A 26337-nucleotide genomic window follows, 5' to 3' on the forward strand; every position below is an offset into this window, starting at 1 on the left:
GAAGATTTTACATCACTTAATCTAACTCTAATAATAGTTATCTAGATTCACCAATTTGAACCGAATATTGATTCTCAGCACCATTTCTTGACGATTCATTTATATAATTTCTTTGATCGAAGTCATATTGCTTGTCTTTCTAATCTGGTAAGTCAAACTTTCTTTCTAATTCTCACTAAGTTTAAGACTATAGTTTGATCGATATTCTAACATAAAATAAGATGGACGCGCCGGAACTGTCGATGCTTATTACCGATCCTCCTTGTTTGCTAACCATGTTAAAAAACAAAAACAAATTACAAGTGGAGAATGAAAATGTTTATACAGCAGTTCTACGATTGAAAAACAGAAAAAGACGTATCATCGAATCTTAAATACAAGTCTACTTCAAATAATGGGTCGGAAATTCGACTTAATTTCAGAGAATTCAGAGATGCTAATTTCTATTTTTACTTGTTCATTCTCTTGTTTTCTATTTATCACTTCGTCTCCCGTAATTGGAAAAGTTCAGTTTTCGCAGACCCAAAAGCGATATAGTAAAAACAGGGAACGGTTTTTGCAGACGTAACTGGTCAATATTAGATCCAGACGAAAAAGTGGCCACGCCTAGATTTAGCTCGAAAAATGCAGACTACCACAAAAATAATCTGAGTAAGAGCGTTTATGTTTTCACCGTCGCAATTATAAACTGGAAACACGACTATTTGAATCTGTGCAACTATGAAAAGACGAGATGATCACTGTGGAATATGGCTATGCTCCGATTTCCAGACAAGAAATTAACATGACTCAAAAATGTGACTCAAAAATGACTCAAAAATGACATAATACGTGCAAAAAAGTGCAAAAAATCTTCGAAATGGTGAAATTTAAGACAAGCATGATCTCACTGAAAATCAGCAGTGGAGCTCGCAACTAGCATTTGGCAAGAGAGACAGTGCAAAATTGCGCGACGATGATTAGACAAAATTTTAATACACTGTGAAACTCTTTTGTTAAATTGTAGTTTTGTCTTTTCATGTCACATCTTCAGCAAGAGCTTCTGAAATTCGTAACTGAGGAAAATTCAATATTAATTCACGAGGATAACTTATGAAACGCGAAGGAAATGAGATAAATTATTTTTAATAATTTTTTGGTTGGGTAATAATCCATATGAAAACTCAATAATATGCAACAAGACTGAGTTCAGTTAGAAAGTCTTAATACTGATTTTGTCGATCCAATAAAAAGAAAATTCAGATTTTCGCCGCACGCTCGACTGTTTGTAGTGTTGCTTGAGTTAATTTGTAACTCAAGCTGATAAGTTATCTGAGATATCTTTCTCAGTTTAAAAATTTTACAACAGGATTATGGAAAAAAATTAATATAGCTGGTTTATTACTCGAACTGGTGCGGTTATGATTCGAAGTAGTGGGCTCATTATTCAAACTCATGCGATTTAATCAGGCGTAATTGAATTTTTGATTCAATTATGTGGTCTCATGATTCGAAATAGCGCGACAAAAAGTATGGTCAAGACCGTGTATTTAGCATCTGGGAGGGTACACCCCCAGACGGCAATGGCCGATTCAAAGTAGACCCAGTAGAGGGGAGTAGAGCAGCAATCATTCGAATATTGGCAGCAGAAATAACTTGAATGTGATCCCTTGGGGCGCATGATTCATCTGTCCATTCATATGCTTTTATGGGTTATTTCAATGAATGGGGGAAACAGGGTTGGACGGATGTGTACGGCTCACTTGAACTTTTCACTTGCTATTCATAGCCAAAATAAAAACAAGAAGAAATAAGTGGAACGTAAGTGGTTGAAAATGTTGATCACATGCGCGGTCTCGACGTATTCGAATCTTTTAAAAGTTGGTTGAGTACCGAGTCTATTGATCTGGTCATACATTTTAGTTTGCAAGCGTCTGATCATAATCAATTTTGAACAAGGACCTGGGAACACAAGGGGGGGGGGGGTTGGTGACTAACCATCTACGAGGTTAGAGCACATAAGCATGCATATGATTGCAATGGCGAAGTTCCAGAGATTGGTGACTATTATGTTCATGGGGTGAAACACCATCAGGGCATATCTCCCACTGTAGGAGATGTTGGCTGCCTCTATCTCTGGCCAGTACGACTCACCCCACTAAATCACAGCACTTTCATAACAACGGATTAGTCCAAAAAAGGGGGCAAACATCAATAAAACATTGTGTTTTTTGCATATACAAAACATTTTTTTGTCCTCGGAAAAACAGGTCCCAGACGGGGATTTCCCATTTTTTTTAAAAAAGTGGTTATTTGCCCCGGAAAAAATTGATTGTTTTCTACCGGTCCTGTCAAGTGGAATAATAGCAGTTAAAACTCAAATGCAGAAAAAATTTTAAAATTCCGAAAATCTGCAGGGCCAGAAGTTAGAACGCCAGAAGTTGCTACTTAGCCAGAAGTTGAATTTCGTTGACATTCGTCATTTTAAATGTGCGCATTTCGTGTTTTAAGCATGGTTAAGTGACTCTGCAGAAGTCACTTCGAATTTCTGACTTAATATCTCGAACCACTTCGCGGTTCTGGATAAACGCCAGAAGTTCTCAGTGACTTCAAGCAGAGTCACGCAACCTATACTATTAAAAATATGGATAAATAAGCTCACGTAATATGAGGTGAAGCCAGCAAATGTCAGTTCAAACACGAGGAAACATGAACATATCTTAATGTACTTCTTCGGATTCACTGTCAGCAAGATCATTCTAGAATGTTCTCTCTCCATCAGATTCTTCAACTGCTTCCTAAAATAGAAAAATAGGAACATTTTATGGAACAAATTCTGTGACCGCCTGTTATAAACGCTAAATCTCAGGCTGGCAAACACAAGCTGTTGGAATTCCACAGCAAGGATTCTGTTCTGATCATGCAAACTTAAGAAAACGTAGCATGACATTTGCAGCTGCGACGGAAACCAACTGATAATTATTTTCCTTCCATTTTAGGTCACAAAATCTTTGAAATGTGGGACGAAGTTGACATGCTTCTAACAACCCAGCTAGTTTGACCTTGCCAAGGACCAACTTTTTTTTCTGTTTTTTGCTAAAAACAGTGACTGAGTAATTGGCTGATTACTAATGAGTTGATTAGAATAAACAGTTTCTTGGGAAAACAATCTCAAATAAAACATGCATTTAATACCCTGGACCATTTTTGTAAGCATATATTTCACACCATTTTGAAAGAATAATTCACAATCTGAGATAACAATAAATTTGTTAACTTCATTCTTCTCCGTTTTTTCGCTTGGATTGCTTCTGATTAGGTTCTGTTCCCTTTCTTCCTAGGAGAATAAAATCAGTTGTATCAGTATTTACTTTGAGAAATAGCGATGTAGAATATCATGGTTAACTACAATCGAAGCTTCAAGATTTTGACTGGTGATTGCGAAAATCGACTGGGTTAAAGTTAGTGCCAACAGGATACCACAAAATTGGGCAGTTTTGAGCATTCGAGTAATTTACAGAGAGAATTATTAGATATGAAACAAATATTGTACCCTGTGGAAATCCTGAAAGAATAAACCATTCTAATCAGAAGTTGCATCTTTAACTATTACTTTGTACTTGTCTACTGAGACAACTTGGCATATTATTGACTGCAGAAGAAGAGACACCCAAACCATAAAAATCTTTGAAAATTAAATCAAGATTTGTTGGGAAAAAAAAGATTTTTATAGAACTAAAAAATTCGTGGCATTGACTGAAGTTATTGTAGTGAACTCATCATATAATTTGTTTTTGGACGCATTTACACGTCGGTATTTCAGGGGTATACCTCCCAGAATACAAATCTATCGAGATCAAGTTTCTCTAAGCAATTATCGAAAAATTCATCAAACACTTCTATAACTTTCTCATCACGTGTATTGTTTTTACGTAAGTTCTTTGTGCCATCCTGTAATATTAAAGTTCTTTCCTACCTTACTTAGAATTAAGATGCGGTTTTTTGTTTGCAGTTGATCCTCTGTATGCATGTATACAGCAATCGATGGGTATATTATCATCTATATCCCTACTGCAATCTATTTCTGCTAACCTTCCGGTCCTAACTTAGCGGTCCTAACTGGATCTGCTTTTATTATATTTTATTCAGAAATTACTAGAAATAAGCACATTGTCATACGGCAATGGATACCCTTCATGTATCCATATCCGTATTTTATTTTATTTAGTTGTTGTAAATTCCATTTGAAGGGCAATTGCCATTTAAGTTCAGTTGATGTACACTTCCTCCCATTTTAGCAGTTTTTGTCTGTTCACTCTGTCTGTAAAGGAAATACATTCGTTCACGATATAAACAAATCCAAGAGTTGCTTCCGTTATGCGTGATTAAACTTTGAACAAACTTTCTTTCTTAAATTGTATCACTCTTATTCTTCATTCTCCAATTTGCAGCGCTAACGCTCAGTCTAATTTAATTCTTGCAAACGCTTCTCATTTGAGCTCAGTAGTTTCGACTAGAGTCAATCGCACCGCGATTGCCCATTCTAGAAAATAACCATTTGAACGTAACGACTAAACTTGCCATTCGCGGCGCAAGTGCCTATCTCAACTTGTACGAGAGCATTTGCAATTCAATTGACTATACTCATTGTGTATGAGTATAGCACACATCATCTGAAAAATTGCAAAGGTATAGTACATAAGTACGTTGATTGGGATTGAAGTTTTATTCGCTTGGATACCACTTGCATGATAAACGAAGACCGCATAAACTTGTATCAAAATTTCCTTCAATTTTCCAGCAATGGGTGGAGCTTGGTGTATTTTTAGCCTTTTGGTTTTCTAAATAAGTTAGATCATGATTGTTAGGGTCCCGCGGCCCAGGTCTTAGTGCCCCGACCGTTGATATTCATTACATTAGCCATCTCAATTAATTGACGTCAGTTTACCCACAAATCAGGTTATTTATTGTAAACTGACGGGATACTAAACTACATTGAAGTTGTTTTTTGTTATATTCATTATCGTAGCCTTTTCTGTTTGTGTACCCCAGTACCTTATGCACCCCAGTTACAGAGCTCGTGAAATTACACATTAAATCATTATGCAAAAACATGGCGCATGCGTCTGGGAGGTTCCCGTGCCATGTGGGGGAACCCACTAAGAGAGAGGGGGGGGGGTTGTGGCACAAAGGGAAAAGATCTCATTATTGAGTTAAGTGTACCTGAATGATATGTTTGGGATGGTGACCATGACAGATGAAAATATTCTGAGGACACACATGACACCATCATCACTGCTCTCTTCGCTAGTCATGTACAGACTGACCTCTACCATTATGTACAGAGCCACTGAGAAAAAGGCTGAAACAGAGAAACACAATATAGTTAACAAGTCCCTCTAATTAAAACTGAATAAAAACTGCATCTGTTCAACCCCCCTCCCCCTTCGTGCTATCACGAACAAAAATCCTATTTCAATTTTATATTATTTAGCTCGGTACTTAAACTGTCAAAATAAACGGTAGAGGTTCGGGGGAGGGGGGGGGGGTTGCAAGGGACCTGTTTCTGAATTTCCAATTAATAATAACTTTTTGTCGAAAAACAGATACATGAATTTTACATGAAGCATTTCTATTTTTGGGTCTTTCCAATAGCCCATCCCCCCCCCCCCAGGCCTAGTTGTCAGATAACCTATATCCCCCCAATCATGGTAAATATACCATAATGGTGGACAATAATTTCATGGGGGGTATAATGGGAAAGACCCGTATTTTTTCTATTTGTTTCATATTCTTAAACTCGCATCAAAGAGTTTCCTACCTATCAAAATGGTACTCCACTTGACCAGTCTTCTAAGAGGGAGTAGATCCTTCTGGTGCACTAACAGAGCAGTCATCAATCTGATAAACTTGTGATCGTCTCCTGTTGTCATGAGAAATGTCCCACGGGTTCTGTTGTTTCCTAGATCTCTACTCATTACACAGTGAGACGTGAATATGTATTCTGAGGGGTCTAGCAAACGTCGCCAAGCACCAGGTTCATTTTCTCTCGTTTCAATTTAAAAAACTTTTTTAAGCCTTTTTAAGTCACACTTTGTACAAGTTGAGGTTCCAGACGTAAGCCACCCCAGATCAGAAGATTCTCCAGACCATTATGCTCAGACTATGTTCACTGGCTTTTGCCCTCTGATGAGGACATTTTTAAGTCTTTGGGATTTGTTCAGACCCCTGTGCGACAATTTTTATAACTAATGTGCGACAATCGTTTGTTTCGCGCATTACCCCAACATTTTAGATGCAGCTTAGGCCGGAATCTCACAACCTGAGCAGGCACGTGAAAAACAGGAACTGTTTCCTGTTATTTAAAAACAACTTATCCGTTTGAAAACGCTTAATTCGAGATACCGAAAATAGCGCAGTTAGAAAGAATTAATGTAAAAGTATATCGTTTATTGTAAGGTTTTTTAAGCTTTGCTAAGCGTCAAAAACAAGTTTAGAGGCAGTATTGATCAAAAACACTAAAACTGATATCATTTTCGGCCTAATTCAACTCAAGTTTTCTTAATATTAACAGCGGCTGTGTTTCAATGATTGCGTCAAAAATTGTTTCACCATAATCAGAAACATATTGGATATCATTTTTGCATAGATTTTGTCATTTTTCTACCGCAAGGCTGGAAAAAATTTTAATATTCTAGCTAAGAGTGTGGTGATTTTTTCAATGTTCGCTTTCACAATTCAAAATAAAATAAATTGTACCAAGTCTAATTGCCATGTGGCATAATATAGCGCGAGTTTCTTTAAAGTGAAACGAAAATTCTACAATTCTTAATAAATGAACTGAACATAAATGCTGCTTACAGTGGACGCAAAATTGCCCATACAAAAGGAAGGGTTTTGTCACGAATCACCGTTGAGCATCAAACGTGTTGAGCAAAAGCAACAAAAACGACGAAAGAAGCGTCATTTTTGGTCTTTTTGTTGGTTTTTTTATAAGAACTGTCGATTATTACCGTTTTTGTCATTATCGTCGGTAATGTCATCTAAGAAATGTCGATGATTGTCGTTTTCGTCCCCGGATGAGGTCTGCTACCCAAGATAGGCCTTGACCAGATCGACTTGGGTTGCAGACATTGGGTTCCAAACCAAGCATACCCAAAAAAGTATTAGCCACACCGAACAGACTAAAAAGTTTGTCGGAAAAGAAATCTTTTCTAATGATGGCTATGAAACAAAATCTAACTCAGACAAAACGGGACTATTGAAAAGAAGTATTTCAAGTAGTGTTTAATTCTGGCTTCTTTCCTTGTTTTCTTTGAACTCAGCAATAAAACCCAATAAAACATTAAAAAATATGATGTTCCGATCCAAGCTCATCTACATTTTTGACTTAATTCTCAACCAAATGAAGAGATAACAAAATCGATATTTGAGTTTACAAATCCTTCGTTAAACAAAAATCTTTACATTAAAAAATCGTTACACAACCTAATCGTTGAATTACATAATGCTATGCGCCTCATTACAAAACCAATGAGATCTGAGATCTGCCATTAAAAAGACTATGAAAAAAAATAATCAAAAACAGAAATTTCACGGCAAAAACTCAATATCTAAATTTGAAAACACGTAGTAACAACGTGTTTTCAAATTTCAAAAGTCTTAACGACCATTACCTTTTATTGAAAAAAATTTGACAAATTTACTGAAAAGTCATTAGGAAACCAAGAAGACCTGTTTTTGGTTACACTCAGCCATAGAAACGGAATAAAGATGCAGAAAAACTCAAAAAAAAATAAACGATTTGCGAAAGCAAAAAAATATTGATACCATTGAAATCTTTAGCTATTATCTAAATATTGTAATTTTAATTCAATTGTTGTTTATACTAAACCAGCTAAACCATTTTTACTGAGAGATTAAAGAATTTCACTTGAGTTACATTTGAAAACCATTGGGATCTGTTATTACGCGATTGTGCTGAAAAAAGAGAAAAAGAAACACAAAAATCGACTACTCAAAAAACGTTTAAGAAAACGCATTTTGTCCAAAAAACAAAACAACGGTGACGACATAATAATATAGGATATGTTATTGTTTGAAATACAATAAATTGGATGGGATCTCTCACTAATGAAAATAAGTTACAAGTTGACGAAAAGAACAACAAAAACTGAAAAGTTTGGAAAATCTTTGAAAATGTTTAATATTATAAACTCCTATTCGCTATTCGCTATAAACTGACTGCTACGGGTAACATCATTAATTCAATCCTCAAACACAAGCTTATGAGACCGTTTCTGCAATTTACTGCTACGTAAAGAACAAAAAAAAACAGGCAATAATAGCAAATTCAAGAAAAAAATGGAGCGAAAAGTGTCGAAAGCATTAAAAAATTAACTTTTCAGTAGAAACTTTCTGTTTTCAGTTAATTTTATAACAGCCATGGGATTCTCTTTTTTTCAAAATTTGACTTCAAAAAAACAACAAATATGAACAAATACATTAGAACCACCAAATTTTTGAAGAAACTCGTAGTATCAACGCCATCAAATTCAGTAGCTTTCAACGGAAGCCAGTAAATACGCTTAAAAATGTCTCGATGGGCGACAAGAAACTTTTTAATTCATAAGTTATTGATAAGGCATTACAACAAGTCATTGACTATGCAAACAACAATTACAGGAAAAACACTAAAATTCAGTAGAAAAGTGCAAGAAAGTGTGGAAGCAATTTAAGTCATAAGCTCTTCTCTGAAAACTTTATCTATGATCCGTTGAACGTCCTGCCTAAGACAATGGGAACAATGAGAATTAGGATAATGTGATAAGATCTGAATAGGAATCAAGAAAAGAAAAAAAAAATCCAATATTTAAAAAGTATGAAAACTCGGGGAAGTCGTAAATCTAATAGGTAGACGACAAAACCGCTAACCAGAATAGTTTTTGGCTGCAGTAGAAAAGAAGGGGCCTGTTAAAACTGGGACTGACTAACAATTTGCAAAAAAATTAAGATTGGTTAATGTTCAAAAAGAACTTCAAAAAATTAATTTAGCAATTTAAAAAAAGTTAACAGCCATTAAATTCAACAGATTTCATCAGAAGTCAATAAATACGCTCAGATATGCCCTGATGTGAGGACAATGATGTTTATTATGCAAAGGCAGTCAATAAGACATCGCAATAAGTCTTATGACTTTGAAAACAGCAACATAAACAGGCAAAAATCAAAAGTTCAGTAGTAAAGTTTGAGAACAAAGTGTCGAAGCCATTGAAACCATAACATTTTCTCTGAAACTTAATCTATAACCTATTGAACGTCTTCTCTAAGCCAATTGGAGCTACCAATATCATTATAATGCGATTTCAAAAGGAACCAGTAATACAAAAATATCCAAAAATTTTGAAAGTTTTTTTTTGAAATCTTGTTGCATTGAAGCCACATAACCACTGACACCACTGACACTGACTTACAGATCACTAAAATAAGCTTATGATTGGTTAATGTAAAAAAATTTTGGAACTTATTTTTAAAGTCTTAACAGTCATTAGCTGTCTACTCAAAGCACTAGATAGGTTCATTTAATGCTCATCACAGAATATTGTGAACTTTTAGTCAATGAGTTTATGCCACGAGACTCCAAAAATTTATTAAAACCTCAAAACGAAAATCAAAATTTCAATTAAAATTACGAAGCGTCAGAGTCAAAGCCAAAAAAATATGAGCAATAACTTTAAAACAAATTTTTTGTTCATTCGGCTTCATTTGACTGTAAATGAGGTTTGTCATAACGGGAACCTCGATCTGAAAAGTGACTAGTCTCTAGGTGACTTTAAAAAAGAAAGAAAAAAAGAAAAGTTCTCTAAAAATAGCTCTCAAATAGAATTCGAGTTTTTTTTGCAGTGAACTTCCCTAAGAGACCAGAACTGGTCTTTTTAACGCCTTTAGTCTATTAAGAAGACGTGAAATGTAATTTTGAATTACTTTTTTTAAAGAAAAAAATCTTAATTTGAACTAAAATTTCCCTAAATGTGAACAAAATCACGCCAAATATCACGTGTTCACACAAAACTCTCGAAACTCCTCGAAAAACGAAACTCAAAAAAATCTATTGAATTTCAAATTCCACGCTGGACGAGCTTTTTAATGACACCTCTCACATTTTTCTGTGATGAATATATCGATCAGCCAAAATTGTCTGAACAAAAAAAAACCCATTTGAGTATATAACTCTTCCCCCAGAAGTGGGGTCGGAACAATAAAGAAAAAATCTTTGCCTCTAATTTGGACAGATATTTATGTACTTGTATTTATATAAGCTTTAAAATTTGGTCTTATCTGTAGAAGGAAAAACAGCTTATTTGAAGTGGCGTTCTAACTTGCTGAGATCATTTTATTTAGTTTTTCGTTTCACTTACCAGTGTTACATTTTAACAAAAAAGTTCGTGTCTCCTTTATTGTCAACGAGAGAATATGAACCTATTTCTTGTTTTGTGCTCTGCTGGACATATTCGTACAACCTAAAAGGAAATAAACATTTTTAAAAATCAATTAACATAATCAGGAATTCAAACTTTTTTGCAAAATATCAGTGATATCAGAAACATTAACACTCAGTTACAATCGCACTATCGTACCTATTCCATACTTCCCATTTACCTCCGGATCTGAAAACTTATCGAGGTTGATAAGAACCCTGAGCATATCAAGAAACCCTGATATAATAATTAGATACTCTATAATTAAGTATCGTTATTAGAACAACAATTTTAAATTTATTAGTTAGAGCTTTAAAACTCTTTAAAACATCTTGTTTAATCTTCTTAGGACTCTAATCATTTCAAAAAAGAGCAATGTTGCTCAAAAAAAGAACAGTCTGAAATGTGGGGAATAATAAGAAAAGGGGCAGCTGAGAAGAGGCTACTGTAGGCCTAATGCTGTTCCGCTGCGATTACGCAGGAACCATAATTATTATTATTATTTCAAATCATGAAAAAATCAAATGATCACGTGCGACACATTTTGAATGGGCAGTCCACGCAACTGTGCTTTAAATGCCAACAAATATGTCGCAATAGAGTATTCATAAAGCATCGTTTTGAGGTATCCACTAGATCAGCGACGTCATCTTTTTTGGATACTCGTCTGGATTTCCGTTGGTGCTTTGTATACCAATAAACTTTCTTTTCATTATATTTTCTCCAACTAAACAGAACTTAAAACCAAAAGTTCAAGTAAAAACTCGAGCACGAATGCAACTTGATTTTCAAATGTACAATTCAGAACCTCTTAAAACGAACACGTGAAAGTTTCAAAATGATTTATATCTGCAGTGACAGATTCTACAATGCCAGATTTTCCTATAAAAAGTGTCAGTCCTCAATCTTGTAAAGTTCGTATTTCAAGCAAGGTTACGCGACTCTGATAAAAATCAGTTTGAAATTTTGGTTTACATCTCTAACAGCTGAGCTGTTCTCAAAAAAAACTACAATGATTTCGTATAAGTTATTGCAACTGACCTCCGTCTCAACTGAGGTCTGTCATCTTCCGCATAATGGTCCGAATCCCGACAGCTCCCAAGATCATCGTCGTCGTCATCGTTGTCATCAATGATGTCATCTTCGTCTCCATTTTCGTCATAATTGCTGTCATAGTCGTAATCATAGAAGTCTATTGAGATCGCTTGATGTCTGAACTGGGTTCCAAATATCTCGTCACGGCTTTGCCTTCTAATTCTATTGTCATTGGAGACAGCAGCAGCAACGGTTGAAACGTCTATTGTATGCGCTCTGTTGTTGTTGTTGTTGCGTAGGGCTGACCACCCGGCAACAAAGTCAAGAGACTTTCAGGAGGCATCAAACTTTCAGAAACCCTCAGAAAGCCGTTAAGTTATTATTATGCTAATCAATTTTATTAAGAAGATGAAATTCTGCACATAAAAACAATCTCATTTGAATGTAGAACTATCATTTAAACCAACTATTTGTCCTTATAAGATTGTAGACAAATCTTTAATTAGTGCAGATATCATGTTTTTCATTATGAAATAATTTCAAGTCTATTTCAAATAAATCCTAAAGTGATCATTTGATTCTGTTGTCATTGGAGACAACAGCAGCCACGGTTGAAACGTCTATAGTGTGTGCTCTGTTGTTGTTGTTGCGTAGGGCTGGGGACTTCAGCCTGGGGACTTTAGGATTTATTGTCCCATTCAGACGCACTTACAAAATTTATTGGTTCTACTCTTTTCTTTTGCCATTTGAATATTTGCCATTTGAATTTTTTGCCATTTGAGTTTGAATTTTTGCCATTTTTGTCTAAAAATTTTGAGGACAGCGATAAAGTTATATAAATCGGTCAATGTGGTCGGCATAGGCTGCTAAGTTTTTTAGGGTTAAGGTTTTAAGGTTAACTAAGTTTTTTGAGCTCGATTAGTTGAATGTTTTGACGGATAAAATTCTTTAATTGTCGCAGCGATCCTAAAAAGCCTCGTCCAAGTTTAAAGACTTCGCTCTGATCGCAGAAATGATGGGTCAACCATCTCTGACAAGCCTGTTTGCAATACGAATGTCTCGTGAGCTCGACTCAAGTGCACACAACACGCCTATGCTTGACACACGAGCCTCTTATAAGAACCATATTAGATATCCATTGTTTTACACTCCTTGCCGCACGACCGGAGTCTGTCTGTAGAGATAATTGTTGGTTGGAAAAACTTCAGCCTGGGTACTTTAGGATTTATTGTCCCATTCAGACAGACTTACAAAATTTATTGGTTCTACTCTTTTCTTACATTAGTTTTCTCTCAACCTTTCTAAAACTCCTGCTCGTCCATGTTTTAAGCCATACATTGAAAGTCAGATTCATAAAAATACATAACTAAAGTTTGTCAAGTAGTTTGAATTGCGGCTACTCAAGAATTCCAAGGCAACCGAAATATCACAGCCTGGTTCACGAGCTTTACGCCTGGTTCATCACTGGGTTCCAATTAACTAAGCATCTCGTCGAAACTATTAGTCGCTCGGTCGATTTAAGGGACTGTAAATTTAATTTGTCAACTGAAGTTACGAAAATCTTCAGTGATAATCTAAGTTCAAGCTCGTGCTGAAGTTTGTACGGCTTCGGCCGATAGTTAGCGTTGTTGCTAAATTCTAATACGAATGCTCAACTAACTTAAACTCTAAAGATCTTAAGATCTAGCAAAACTTATAATAAAAGACTGAAGTTGATGAAAAATCAAATTTGAGCCTGTACTGAGAGCCAACCGATCTTGGTAACAGTTTCTAAAGTTTCTAAAAACAACATGGCTTCACTATACAAACAATGCGGTTAAATAGTCAATGTCAAATTACTGCAAAATTTAATATTGTTGACAAAAGCAAAGCTGGTATGTACGTAACTCTTAGTGCCTCGAATGTATGGCATTCCGCCATAAATAAACAATTAAAAAACAAAATTAACAATATAAGAGTTTTGACAAAAAAACAATGAACTTTTTGCACCATATAAATGCTAATTGCCACACTTGTGGGTTTGATGCGATAACCTTCGATGGTTCCGTAAAAAACTTATAGGTTACCCTAACAATGTGCTATAACATCGGGTTGCTCAGGTTTCCCTTTCCCAAAATTGGGGGCTGGGTGTAGAAATTTTTGGTCCCAGTTTTGACTATTTTTGAGTTTTGATATAATCGGATTTTTTTTCAGTTTCAAACTTTTTTCTTGCTGTCTGATGGCTCTTGCTGCTGTTTTGATGTGGCGCCAACAGTTTGACTAAAAAATAATCTGATCAGTTTTTATCTCCTGTGGAAAGTAATCTTGATCCGATTCCCCACTGATTTAGCTTTGCCCGTTCCCAAAGCTGTCGATATTACACAAATTGTTTAGGCTATATAAATGCTAATGGTCCTTCAATTTTAATAGGAAGAGCGAAAGTGTTCATCCCTCAAGTCTGACAATCAGCACTAGAATGATGCTAATATGATGTATTTCATATTTATTACAGTTTAGGTTTCGGCGCACTTACATGTACCTGTAAGTACCAATATTAAGATCTACAGACAAGTGTGATTATTAAACTCTTGAAGCTATTGAGTATAACTACTAAACTATCAAGCGTTTAATTGAAAGAACATTAGCGCCTTTGATCGACGCAAAATCGTTTATCTTTTTCTATTTTATATCTTTTTAAACAGATAACGAGCTGAATCTAATATTGTGATTGATTAAAGTTGGTCCAAAAGAGACCTCTTTGAATTTTGAGGAACAATGATCATTCACTTATTTTGCATTCTTTTGTAAAAGTTACTCGGCTATATTTTTATGCATTCTAGGTTTTAAAAAAGGCTGGTAACTTGTAAATGTTTAACTGTTTGTACAAACATAAATTGTAGAAAATGGCATTCAGTAGTCAATCTGTAGTGTCAGAAAACAGTTTTTACTCAATTCAAAAATTTTTTACAGTTCAAAGAATTTGAATAGTATTGGGGCGCTGTCTTTTTATTAAGGTCCTTCGCTTATTTTCATGATTTTGAAGTCAAACTGTTGTTATGATCTTGATCACACCAAAACAGGAAAAGGATCAAAAGAGCTAGTGGTTTTGCGGCGTGATTTAAATTTAAAGTAGAGTGAGAAAACGGTGTTCGATCAAAATTTAGCTTGCTGGTCGTTTTTTGTTCTTAATTGGCATTTTCACTTTCATTTTTACAGTATCGATTTTTTGATCGGAACCGAGAACGCTAACAAGATTTTCTTCTTTGTTTTATAGTAAAAAAGCGAAGAAGAAAAGAAAACGCGGTGTTTGTTTGATTTATATTGCCTGAAAATTAGAGTCGTGAAACTCTTCTTGTATTTTGATGCCTTTTGGTGATGACGAATAACTTTGTTTCATTCTTTAGTAGCATTTGATTGCTCATAATTCTCTTTGCAAGTTGAATAAATTGAATTTCCAACGGCCAAAAAATGCAACGTGGTGACAAAAAAGCACTCCAAAAAATTATGAGAATCACCATCAAAACTTACTATTTCATTTTTTTGGGCGCTAGTCAGCCACTTCAATTTTCATAATTCTGCAATTACACTTGCTATTATTTCAATAACACACTAAATATAGTTAAGTTAATTTTATTTTACACTTACGTAGTTAAGGTAAACCGTTGATAAGGTAAAGTTAAGGTAAAGTTTACCTTAATTTTACCTTAAATTGAGTTAAGGTAAAAATTTACGTTAACCCTGTTCAGGTAAAATTACCTTAAATTAATAGAACTTTCTTTTTTTAAGTTTTGCAGTAAAATTACCACAAATTATTAGTACTTCAGACAGTAAAATCTATTAGCTGCTTTCTACAGTTTATGTGTAAGCCCGGGTCGGGACGTCAGCGCCGTTTCAGCGCATTTCTTGTGTAAGAAGTGCCCTGAATGCGCTGAAATTATGTAAGAAAAGCGCTGTATGCGCTGAAATGCGCTGAAACTTTGAAAAGGCGCTAAAATTCAAAGTTAAAATATTAAAAGTTCAGCGCATCTTCAGCGCACTTCTTACATAATTTCAGCGCATTTTGGGTACAATTGTTGTAAAAGTTCTTCAAAAGTTTTTTCAGCGCATTTCTTTAACAGTTTCAGCGCAAGTTTAACACATCAGTAGATAAAATTCAGTGCTTTTGCAGAAACGTGAAAGCAATAAAAATTCAGCGCATTTCTTACAAAGTTTCAGCGCAAGTTCAGCACTTGTATTTTAAGGGAAGTTAGCGTAAAATTTAAGGTTTTTTTAAGGTAGTGAGGCCTTAACTTTTCAGGTAAATTTCAGGTAAAGCTAGGGTTAGTTAAGGTGAGTTAAGGAAAGGCAAATCTACCTTAACAGTTAAGGTGAGTTAGCATGTTTTTAAGGTAAAATTACCTTAACTTTATTAAGTGTGAACAATCGCTTCAGAAGTCGAAAATCTTCCTATAGTTGTTAGAAATAAATTGAATTCGCCTAAGTGTGAGTAAGTTTATGGCGACTAGGTCTTGAGTGCATTGAAAATTGCTCAACAAAGTAAAAAACAATTCAACCGTAAATTTTTAAGAGTCACGGGATTAACACAGCCTAAAACTTTCTCATTAATGCTTTTCGGAATTAATTTTAGAGACTGTACAGTTTTTTTTACCTGGGCTTTCAGAGCGTATTTTTAAGTAACAACTAATCAACTACTGGCAAAGATTGATGCCTGTGTGTCATCGGTGGTGCCATTTCGTCCTCTTCCCCCTCTGGTCGCCTCAATCGAATCTTCAAAGGCAGCCACTCCAATTGCGTCCTCATCATATATCTCCATAATATAAACTGTTTCGGTTTTGACGACAAAGGAAAACTTGAATTCCTTGAGTTAGAAGTCTTCTTTAAAATGAGTTGGTCGAATAATTCTCATCAGTTCAAAAAATAATTGAAATTATATCGTCACACGCGACACATTTTAAAAATGCAACTCTAGCAATCAGTTTTTTTATAACTATTATAACTATTTAACTATTTATTATAACTATTATAACTAATTAACTATTTTTATAACTATTATAAAATACTGAATCAATTGATATGAGCAGTTTTTGGATATAAGGTTTTGGTATAATAAGGGAAATATAGGTAAGTTCAGTTTAAAAATATGCAAGAATTTAAGGACTAATTAAACTACAACTGTTATTTACTGGACCATTTAAAATTATTTTTGACCCGCGATGGCAAAAGCAGCAAAAAATAACGTCGATAGGGTTTATCACAAACTGAAATTGGTTTAAAATGCAAGTTCCGTGTATTTATTTGCTTTAACAAATTCCTCTAGTAAAATTGACTGCAGTTAACTAGTAGATTGACTAATATTGAGTAATATTCAAGACAAACTAATCCATCTTGTCTAAAAAAGATAAGTTCGAAAGCTAAAGAAACTAGCCCCCCCCCCCCCCCCCCCCCACGGACTAAAACGAAGTTAATTCTTTATAGTTTTGCAGAATGACCGTCAATCAGTTTGCAAAACTTCATAAATCCTTAAATAAACGAAAGTGATGATATAAATACGATTCAGTTATAACTATTTAACACCCATCTAACTAATGGTGAAATTTATAACAAGTTAAATCATAAATGTACCAATGAAATTTAGAGGATTTGGTTTTACAATAAATCTAAATTTCGCGCTTAGTTTGATTTGAATGTGAGTTTAGATTCAGAAGAGTACTCACATAGATAGATAAATCTAGTTCTTTGACAGGAGTTTGTGAATGGATGGAATTATTTGAGAATTTGGATGTCAAATTGCTCAAATTCATCCTCTCTTCTTAAGGCAATCAGAGTTTAGATTTGGTTTATTTATAGAAAACATACTCAACCTCTAAAATGGAGCCAAGAAAATTGGCCGACAGGGGGTTTAGCCGAAGATTCAAGAGCAAATGAGTAATTAGAGGACATCTATTTCTGATTGGATGAGGAAGAGTGAGAAATTTTTACCGACAGCTGATTCTGATTGGTCGACAAATTTGATTGGGGGCTCGGCTTATAAACCCTCTGTCGGCCAATTGGGCGATCGAAACCTAAATTTGAGTCTACTCAACCAGGCACTATCCCAGGTTGACCAGACTTGGAAAACTGACTAAGGCCTTACTACGGCACCGTATGTCTTAGAAACAAACCGTACTAACATATCGTAAAATTTCGTTAGAAAATAACCTACTACAAACTATTAACACATATTAAACCATAATAGGTTGTTGATATTTTTGTTAAGATTGTTCTTCAGCAGTGATGCAAAACTTAATTAACTTTCAAAAAGAGCAACTTTTCTGGACTGACATCTATTATGCACTTTTCGGATCTTTGGCAAAGAAAATGAAGCCTTCATGATTGATCATATGAAACATGCCTGCTCAGAAGATATCAGTCACAGCCATCCCCCGTATCAATTCTAGCACTGACAGTTAGTCAGGATCAGATTTGGAGTCGATTTCAGGGTTTAAATTCTGGACCCTAAAATTAAAACGATCTTTGTGAATCTGCTACTGAATATTACGTAGTCAACGTGCATGACGCTTTATCATTTCAAATTGTCGGGAATTTTTAATTGAGCAAGAATGTGTGCTATTGTAACTGCATCCTTGATAAGAAACGTTATCTCTATTAGACCATTGAAACCAAAGACAGATTTCCGGAGAGTTACAAACAATTCAGATGATTAGGCGAGGTAGGTCACAGCCATCCTCTTGATAGTATAGCCCTGGACGACTTCGGTAGAGCCGAACAGTCGCAGAGCAGAATACTATAAAATGAGATTTAATACCAAATATTTGGCGTGCTCTGATTTTTTGATCTTAAACTCATTATTTTAGAGGCAATTTTTTGTGAAAAAAATACATGCAAAAATGCGTGACGAAAGTTTATCAGTGGTCGCAGACTCCAACCACCACCCCCTCCACCTCGGCCACTGAGAGACCAAAAAGAGCGCAAACCGACTCCACATCATTAAAAAGAGTGGCGACGGCTAATCAATTCGCTTTTATATTTGTTGCACTTTAATTTAAACAAATAGGGTTATTTGTCCAATCAAATTTAAGCATTCGGCTCCAATTCTCATTTTTTTATTTGGGTACGCGCCCGCTCGGTTCTAATTCCTAATCTCGCTAGCACTGTCCGTTAGTCAGGATAAGTTTTGAAGTCGGTTCCAGGGTTTCAGGGCGGCGATGAAATGAGAGGAGGCGTCCGCGTCAGGCCTGCGGCTGCATCAGCACCTCTTCAATTAAATTCAAATCTTTGCGCGTAACATTTAAGGTCAAAGTTCATGTAGACTTCAGCGGAAACAAAATTTTCGTTACTCGAATCTAGTTGGACCTAAGTTTTTGCTGCTGGACTTAGATCGACAAAAATGTAATGCTTAACTTCCCGGGTTGAATTTTTCCGCCCAAAAGGATGTAAGAGTGGGGCTGCAATGGGAGGATTTTTTAGGAAAATGCAGCTCAAAACTCTTACGTCTTTTTGGGCTGCATTGGGCTTCCAAGGGGGGTAAAATGGTGTAAGAGTGAGGGGGTAAAAGACAAATTAACCCCCCACTCTTACATCTTTTTTGGTCTGCCAAGGAGGGTAAAATGGTGTAAGAGTGAGGGGGTAAAAGACAAATTAACCCCCCACTCTTACATCTTTTTTGGTCTGCCAAGGGGGGTGAAACGATGTAAGAGTTGGGGGTAATTTGTCTTTTACCCCCTCACTTTTACACCATTTTACCCCCCTTAGAAGCCCAATGCAGCCCAAAAAGACGTAAGAGTTTTGAGCTGCATTTTCCTAAAAAAATCCTCCCATTGCAGCCCCACTCTTACGTCATTTTACCCCCCTTGGCAGCCCAACTCTTACATCATTTTACCCCCCTGGCAGCCCAACTCTTACATCATTTCACCCCCTCAATCTTACACTGTTTTAGCCCCCATACCTGAAGACTGCCAGTCTTAAACCCACAACCTCTGTACCCTCAGCTGCGTCGCCTTATCCTCCAGACCATCGATGCTTGTCCAACTCCTGACGGTCTATATATATAAATAATAATTGTTAGAATTGCCCCATCACAACAAATTACCCCCTCACTTTTACATCGTTTTACCCCCCTTGGCAGCCCAACTCTTACATCATTTTACCCCCTCTGAACAAATTACCCCCACCCTCTTACATCAATTTATCCCCCATAGACAAATTACCCCCTATTCTTACATCAAAATGGGAGGATTTTAGGGAGGACATTCGACCCGGGTTTAACCAAGGTTTCGTGCTGGAATCCAAAATTGACACGCGCCTAAGAATCTGCTATTGAATATTTCGTAGTCAGCGTGCATGGCATTTCGTAATTTCAAATATTCGGGAAGTTTTAATTTATCAAGGAACTCTGCTTTTATATTTATAAAAAGTTTCATTTTTTAAAATCAAAATGACTGAGTAATACGAGATTGAACTGATGATTTACGACAACAAGTTTGTTAAAGCTAATCTAACTTTTTTCAGGTGATTAAATATGAAAACGAGCCTACAAACGTGACAACAGTTTTCTATATTTGATTGCCGGTTGCAATCCCATTTCGGAGAAGCCTGCTCGTCTATGAAAACGAGGTATTGAAACAGTCAAAACAATCATTCTTTTGAACAGTGAAGGTATTTCGAAACCCTCGCTCGACTCATGAAAAAACCATACTGGAGACTTTACTTGCAATGAAAAGCACCTACTGGACCCAAGAAAAGATTTTACCTCAACTATGCCATGGACCATGTAATTATTATCAATATTGGACCCTCCACCTATAATTATAGAGTCTTTGCAAAACTAATGCACAACGAATTTGTACTTCTGGCAAACATTTGGTTGTTCTTTTAGCTTTCTTGCTAGAACTTTTGCTCGGTTACAGTGAAAAAAGACGCTTCTCATTAATCTTTTAAAGTAGATTTCAACATTTAAACATTCAAACCATTTCTTTTCCGTTTAAGTTAAAAGTTAAAGATTGTAGCAGCTATTATTTTTATAAATTTCAAAATCGTATGAAGGCCTAGATATTACATTCTGGCGGAATTGCGCCATCCAAAAAAAATTAGTCTCAATTTACACTGTAATTCATACATTTTCGGTCTTACTTAACGCTTTAATTCCAGATTATTTTTTGGTCGGATGGATGCCAAGTTATTACAATTAGTGGACACTATCCAGCATGAGAGCACGAAGCACGTTGTGAGTACCATTATAAGCGAATTTAAAAAACGCAGAACGAGGTTAGTGTGCAATTCAAAAAAAATGAGGATTTTTGCTCAGAGTTGGAAACGCGTGTACGGGAACATGAAAGATACACGAGTAAGGACTTCCACCAGTGTTGATAATCCATCATTTAACCCGAACGTTGATGATGATGCATTATTAGAACGGATTGTTTTTTGCATTGAAAAATTTCTGCGCTAAGAATTGGAACCGAGTAAAATCAAAGCGCGCCATTTTTCACATGGTCTTGCAGAAGAAAAAAGTCTAATGGCTTCCATGATTGTCAAGTTTTTGTACTTTTGTGATAAAAACCAGACATATGCGATTCGAAGGTGTTTCAAAGGACAAAAATGAAATAAATCAAAGAATATTTACGTACGAGAAAGATTACCCTTGCGGAAGGCAAGGGACTCAAAACAAGCACTAATAACTGTACTGTATCCGTTTTGTGTGATAAAGGAGATAAGAGCAAAAAACTTCTAAAAGTAAATGATGTTACTGAATTGGAAAATTTAAAAAGTCCAATTGTGTGAGAGCATTACGTAATAGACCAGATCAAATTACTGGTTTCCGTAAACCATAGCAACCGCTTCGATTGACTGAGGATGAACTGAGAATGATCAGCTGTTTGCATCATTCTCTCCAGAACAAAAAAAACTATCTTGGAAATTGCCATCCAAAAAAATTAGTCTCAATTTACACTGTAATTCATACATTTTCGGTCTTAATTAACGCTTTAATTCCAGATTATTTTTTGGTCGGATGGATGCCAAGTTATTACAATTAGTGGACACTATCCACTAAACTGAAAAACGTTTAAACTGAAAATAACTCATTAAAACTTTTGTTAACGTCCGAGGTATTGAAAACTCAACATATGTATGCAATATAATTTGTGATTTTTGGTACAAGTTTTATATAAGCTTACTTCTCAAAGTTGAAAAAAGGATAAAATAAAGTAAAAGTCAATTTTAAATTAATTTTTCTTAAATTTTTCATTTGGCTTATTTTTTGTCTGTTTAAGATTTGGGTGCGTTTGGTTGTCGTTTTTTTCATATTTTACTGCATGAGGTTCTGCTATTTCTGCTTTTTCAGGCAGGTTTATCATATTTCATATAAGCTTTTTAAATCTTTTTACCTCTTTATAAACAAAAACCTAGCATCAAGCACTGCGATTTCCGCGACCTGTTGCAAGCTGAGTGAACTTAAAAAAATTGTTGTGTCACTAATAGAGTTTTGGATACAAAAAACATTAATCTGAAGTACAGCGATTTCCGTGGCTTCAGTCTGTTGTAAGTCTTCTTATAATCCAATAAACTTGTTATCTTTTTTTTTCAATAACAAAACATCGACGCAATAAATGCTTGAACAAAAAGCAAACAGAAAGAAAAAACAGAAAAAATGGCTTTATGGCTACAATTTTGTGAGAATACTTCTTGGACATATTTGACTTGGAGAATATTACTTTGAAATTTAAGATCAATTCATGGAAACTTCAATGAGCTAGATCAATTTACAAACCAAGAAAATTCAAGAACTTCTCTAACTGCTTTAGAGAAACCAGTGAAATCAGCATACTTCTCGAATGCTTACCAGTTGAATGGATATATCCAGTTGTTTTGGTGTGACCAGGAAAAAAGAGGTGGATGTGTAGGTTTTTGTTAGAAAAGGCATCAAAGGTCAAATTAAAGCAATTGCATACAATGAACACGTAAAATTTTTTGACGGTGGCGTTGTTAGGTTGTCGAAATGAGAAAGTGATAACTGTTGGTTATAAAACTTCGAATTATGGCATAGATTGGTACATAAACGTTTGTCAAGAACACATTAATAAATTCTCTTTCAAACCGGAGAGTTTGCGAATTTTTCGTGGTGATTTCAATTTGAATATTATTGAACAAACAAAACAACTGATAAGGTTTTGTCTTTCTTCTCTTTCTGCACAAGGCTGCAAATAAAGAATAGAACAGAACCGACAAGAGTCACTTGTCACTTCCTGTACAGCAGCAAGCATTGATATTTTTTTCGTGAATTTTGAATCCTCCCTAAATGTGAAGGATACACTGATCTCTGACCACAAAAGAGTAGAATTAGGCAGCAAGGAAACAAGAGTTGATCCGGAAAAATCGAACAATAAACCTTATTTTATGCACCTGAAAAAAACTTCAAACTAAGGAACTCAAGTCAGATTTAAATTACAGTATTTCTGGCAACGAGAAATAAGCTATGTTTGTCTTCCGATATAGATTTAAATTTTACGGATTTATCCAGGGTGGGAAACGAGGAGTTGGATTGTCTTGTGCCCTTGCAATAGTTCAAAAAGCACACTAACGAAAAATCCGAACCAGATCAAAAAACTTGGTTGGATAACCAGATCAAAAATCTCAATCTTAAAAAGCATGAAGCGTACCAAAGATTGAAGAACGAAAATAGAGGAAAATATAAAAAGCTGCGTAACCATCTAAAAAACATACAGTAAAAACAAAAAAAATAGATTTTAATGAACAAAATATTTAAAAAATGCAAACAAAAATAAAAGCTTATTTTCAATAATAGACAGTATTAAGGGAACAAAAAGGAAAAGAACCTAGATAAACTGAATGCCGATGAAATCAATAAGTATTTTGTTGAAATAGGAAAGAAACTATCTGAAAGTTGTAATCTGCCGTCAGATCTCAGCTGGGTCAAAAGGTTAGAAAATTGCATGTGCTTAACTAAAATCACAGCCAAAGAAGTTTTCGACATTATCAAGCAAATGCCAAAAAAAAATTCTATGATCTGTATAATATTTCATATCAACTGATTATGTTCATTAATCCAAGCGTGTGTGAAACATTGGACAAATTATTTAATCGTTGCTTTAATGAGCGCCATTTCCCTAGAACTCTGAAAAATGCAAATGTTATACCTATGTACATAACTGGCAACGAAAATGATTTCGGTAACTGTAGACTTACATCACTGCTGCCAGTTATTTCAAAAGACGGTGACAAAGGTCTGCAAAAACTTACTGTTTGGTCCAAATACTCAGTAATAAACAAGGCACAGTTTGTATATCAGGCGAGGATAAACAAAATTGATGCTTTGTCTGAGGTCAATGAAACAATAAGAGTTCTTTGTTCTCGAAAGAAAATGGCTATTGGGTTTTTATTGGTTTATCGAATGCCTGTGATACTGTGAGTCATGAAATTTTGCTCCAAAAATGTTTTGAGTGTGGTTTGAAAGAGAAAATTTATGACATTCTTGATTCATATTTGACCAACAGACAGCAATGCGTTTCAGTTAGCAAGCAGCGATAACCCTTTGAACGCATTTTTTGCGGTGTACCGCAGGCTCTGTTTTAGAGTTTCTTTAGTTCTTGATCTATGTAAACGATTTACCTGATTTTCGTACAAACTTTATTGTAACTGTGTTCGCTGTTGATACAAATATTTACGGAAAGTTGGATGATGGAATTAATGACACAACAGAAAACACCTGAGACACCTGAAATAAAATTTCATGATTATAACATCGAATTTGTCGACAACATTAAGTATTTGGGTGTGTACAAAGATAGTAATCTGAGCTTCAAATCACACATTGAGAAAATAGTTAGTCGGATGATTTCGTTAACAGCGGCCCTCTATCAGTATAAAAACTTCTTCAAAAGACACAAACTAGTCCAATTGTTCAAAATTTACGTTCAACTGGTATTACATTATGGGGATTTGTTGTATAGAGTGGCCAATAAAAGAGATCTTCAAAAATTAGAGGGGTGGCAAAGCAGATTTTTTTGTTTGTTATTTTCAGCTATGAGACTGCAAAGCATTGATGAACTGCGATGTAAACACAAATTGCTTTCTGTTAAAGAGTTACACATATATGATAAAATTACTGTCAAGAGTTCTTCGCCATAAACATTCAAGCAAATTATTAAAAAACTCATTTCCTGATTTAATTGAGAAGTATATCCATGTAAATGGAAAATCTTATCTAGTCAAAACAAAGTTTTTGCAAACAAAGCAATGAACAAAAATCACTCATAAATGGATTGAGAAGCATATATAATGTTTGAATGAAAATGGATTAAAGTCTTGTTCAGAAACTCGGCTCATTTAGTGCACAGGATTTAACATACTTTTATCATTGTTTTAGAGACTCATATACTACATACAGACAACAGATTTTTTGTTAGCCTTTTCTGGTTAGAAATAAGAATCTAGGGCTAATGTTTTTACTTAAATGTTTATCGATCTGTATTTTTCAAATAAAACTGGTGTTCTCATTAGATTTTTTCCAAAGGTTTATTAGAAAAGGGTTTTAACAGGGTAAAGTGAGGGGTTCGATTTAGCTAAAAAGTAGACTATCAGAGGAAGTAATAGGCATCACTTGAGAGATTTATTGACCTTTTGATGTCCTTTTGAGTTTTGTTTTGTTGGTTGTAATTTTATAAATGCAAGCAACGGAAAAAATTTGAGAACTAATCTTTTATTATTATATAACTGGATGACTAAACCTGATAATCCAAGTTATTAACAATTGTGTAAATTATATAAAAACGTCATTCACGTCCCACTGTTACATAGTTAAGCTGTCTTTAAGTACCAAAACTGAGAACCGATTTCACATAAACTTAGATTATTATTCAACTCTACTGCAAACCCATCAAAAATTATGTAAAGATTGATCGAAAATATACACCCTAATGGTTCCAAGAATTTTGCTGCTGAAACTCAGTTGCTATATGTTAGTATGATGCTAATATGATAATTAAAATTTGTTGAATTTGTCGAATAGGTATCGCAAAGTCTCAATGTCGTTCTATCAAATAAGAAGGGGACACAAAAATCATTCAGGAAATAAGCTCTCAATTGGTCTTTTCAAAATATTGCCCTCAACAAAATTGTAGACCTCAATCTTTTTGTTAATGTATTTGTGTTAATGGGTCTTGTGTGGAGAAAAAAATAAACGTGAAGGCGATGCTCTAATTGGAAGGATTCTTTTCCATAGCAATCAGGTGGTAAAACAAGACTGAAACTCTTTTTGTTGGGTTTATTACCCATCATGTTTGTTGTGGACAATAGTACAATTCCTGGCCCCGAATCACACTACTGTCCACGATTCAGTCCCTTTTTAAAACCTTCTTAAAATATGCGTAACATTAGTATCTTATCGAAGCAACTATTGTAGCAGTAGAAATACTGGATGTACACCTCCAACCAATCAGAGACTGAGAAGCCACTATTCTCTTTTAAAAATCACATGCTGCAATAACTCTAGTCAGTTTGTTAGTTTAGATGCACCATCTGTAAACACGTGAATTCGGTGTTATGACTTATTACCACCGTAATAATAAAAGTTTATCTTCTGTGTTTTACAGAGTCTGATAGCCTTAGAGATATAGGTAAGCCTACTTTGCGCGCAGAAATAAGTAGGCCTAGCTCTGTATACCTTAAGGCTGTAAATTTGAAAGTAGTTTACAGCAAGAGTTCAAATACCTAGGTTGGGGGTCATTTTTTTGCTCAATCATATAGAAAAAAGGGTTTAAAAATACAATTTTTTGATTTTTTTTTTACTTCTTTTGTCTGCTTTCAACACTTTCCAGTTTCACTTGCATCGAACTGATTTTTTTTGAAA

At 35.1% G+C, this 26337-nt stretch overlaps 2 protein-coding genes across 2 annotated transcripts in view; one reads left to right on the plus strand and one right to left on the minus strand.

Annotated features, from left to right (window-relative positions):
• LOC142340491 (uncharacterized) overlaps window positions 1–16867 on the minus strand; it is a 32073-nt gene extending 15206 nt beyond the window's left edge. Inside the window, exons 1-7 of the mRNA XM_075391065.1 lie at window positions 16180–16867; window positions 11499–11821; window positions 10459–10499; window positions 5801–5992; window positions 5203–5341; window positions 2642–2777; window positions 1978–2137 (exon numbers count right to left, since the gene is read on the minus strand). Coding sequence (XP_075247180.1) covers window positions 1978–2137; window positions 2642–2777; window positions 5203–5341; window positions 5801–5992; window positions 10459–10499; window positions 11499–11821; window positions 16180–16284 — 1096 coding nt within the window. The 5' untranslated portion in view covers window positions 16285–16867. The remainder of the gene's footprint in view (window positions 1–1977; window positions 2138–2641; window positions 2778–5202; window positions 5342–5800; window positions 5993–10458; window positions 10500–11498; window positions 11822–16179) is intronic.
• LOC142339613 (RNA 3'-terminal phosphate cyclase-like protein) overlaps window positions 1–26337 on the plus strand; it is a 241550-nt gene that overhangs the window by 23692 nt on the left and 191521 nt on the right. The gene's annotated exons all lie outside the window — the stretch shown is intronic.

Source organism: Convolutriloba macropyga, chromosome 5 (genome assembly GCF_964194025.1).
Source record: "Convolutriloba macropyga chromosome 5, txConMacr16.3, whole genome shotgun sequence".
Classification (NCBI taxonomy): domain Eukaryota; kingdom Metazoa; phylum Xenacoelomorpha; order Acoela; family Convolutidae; genus Convolutriloba; species Convolutriloba macropyga.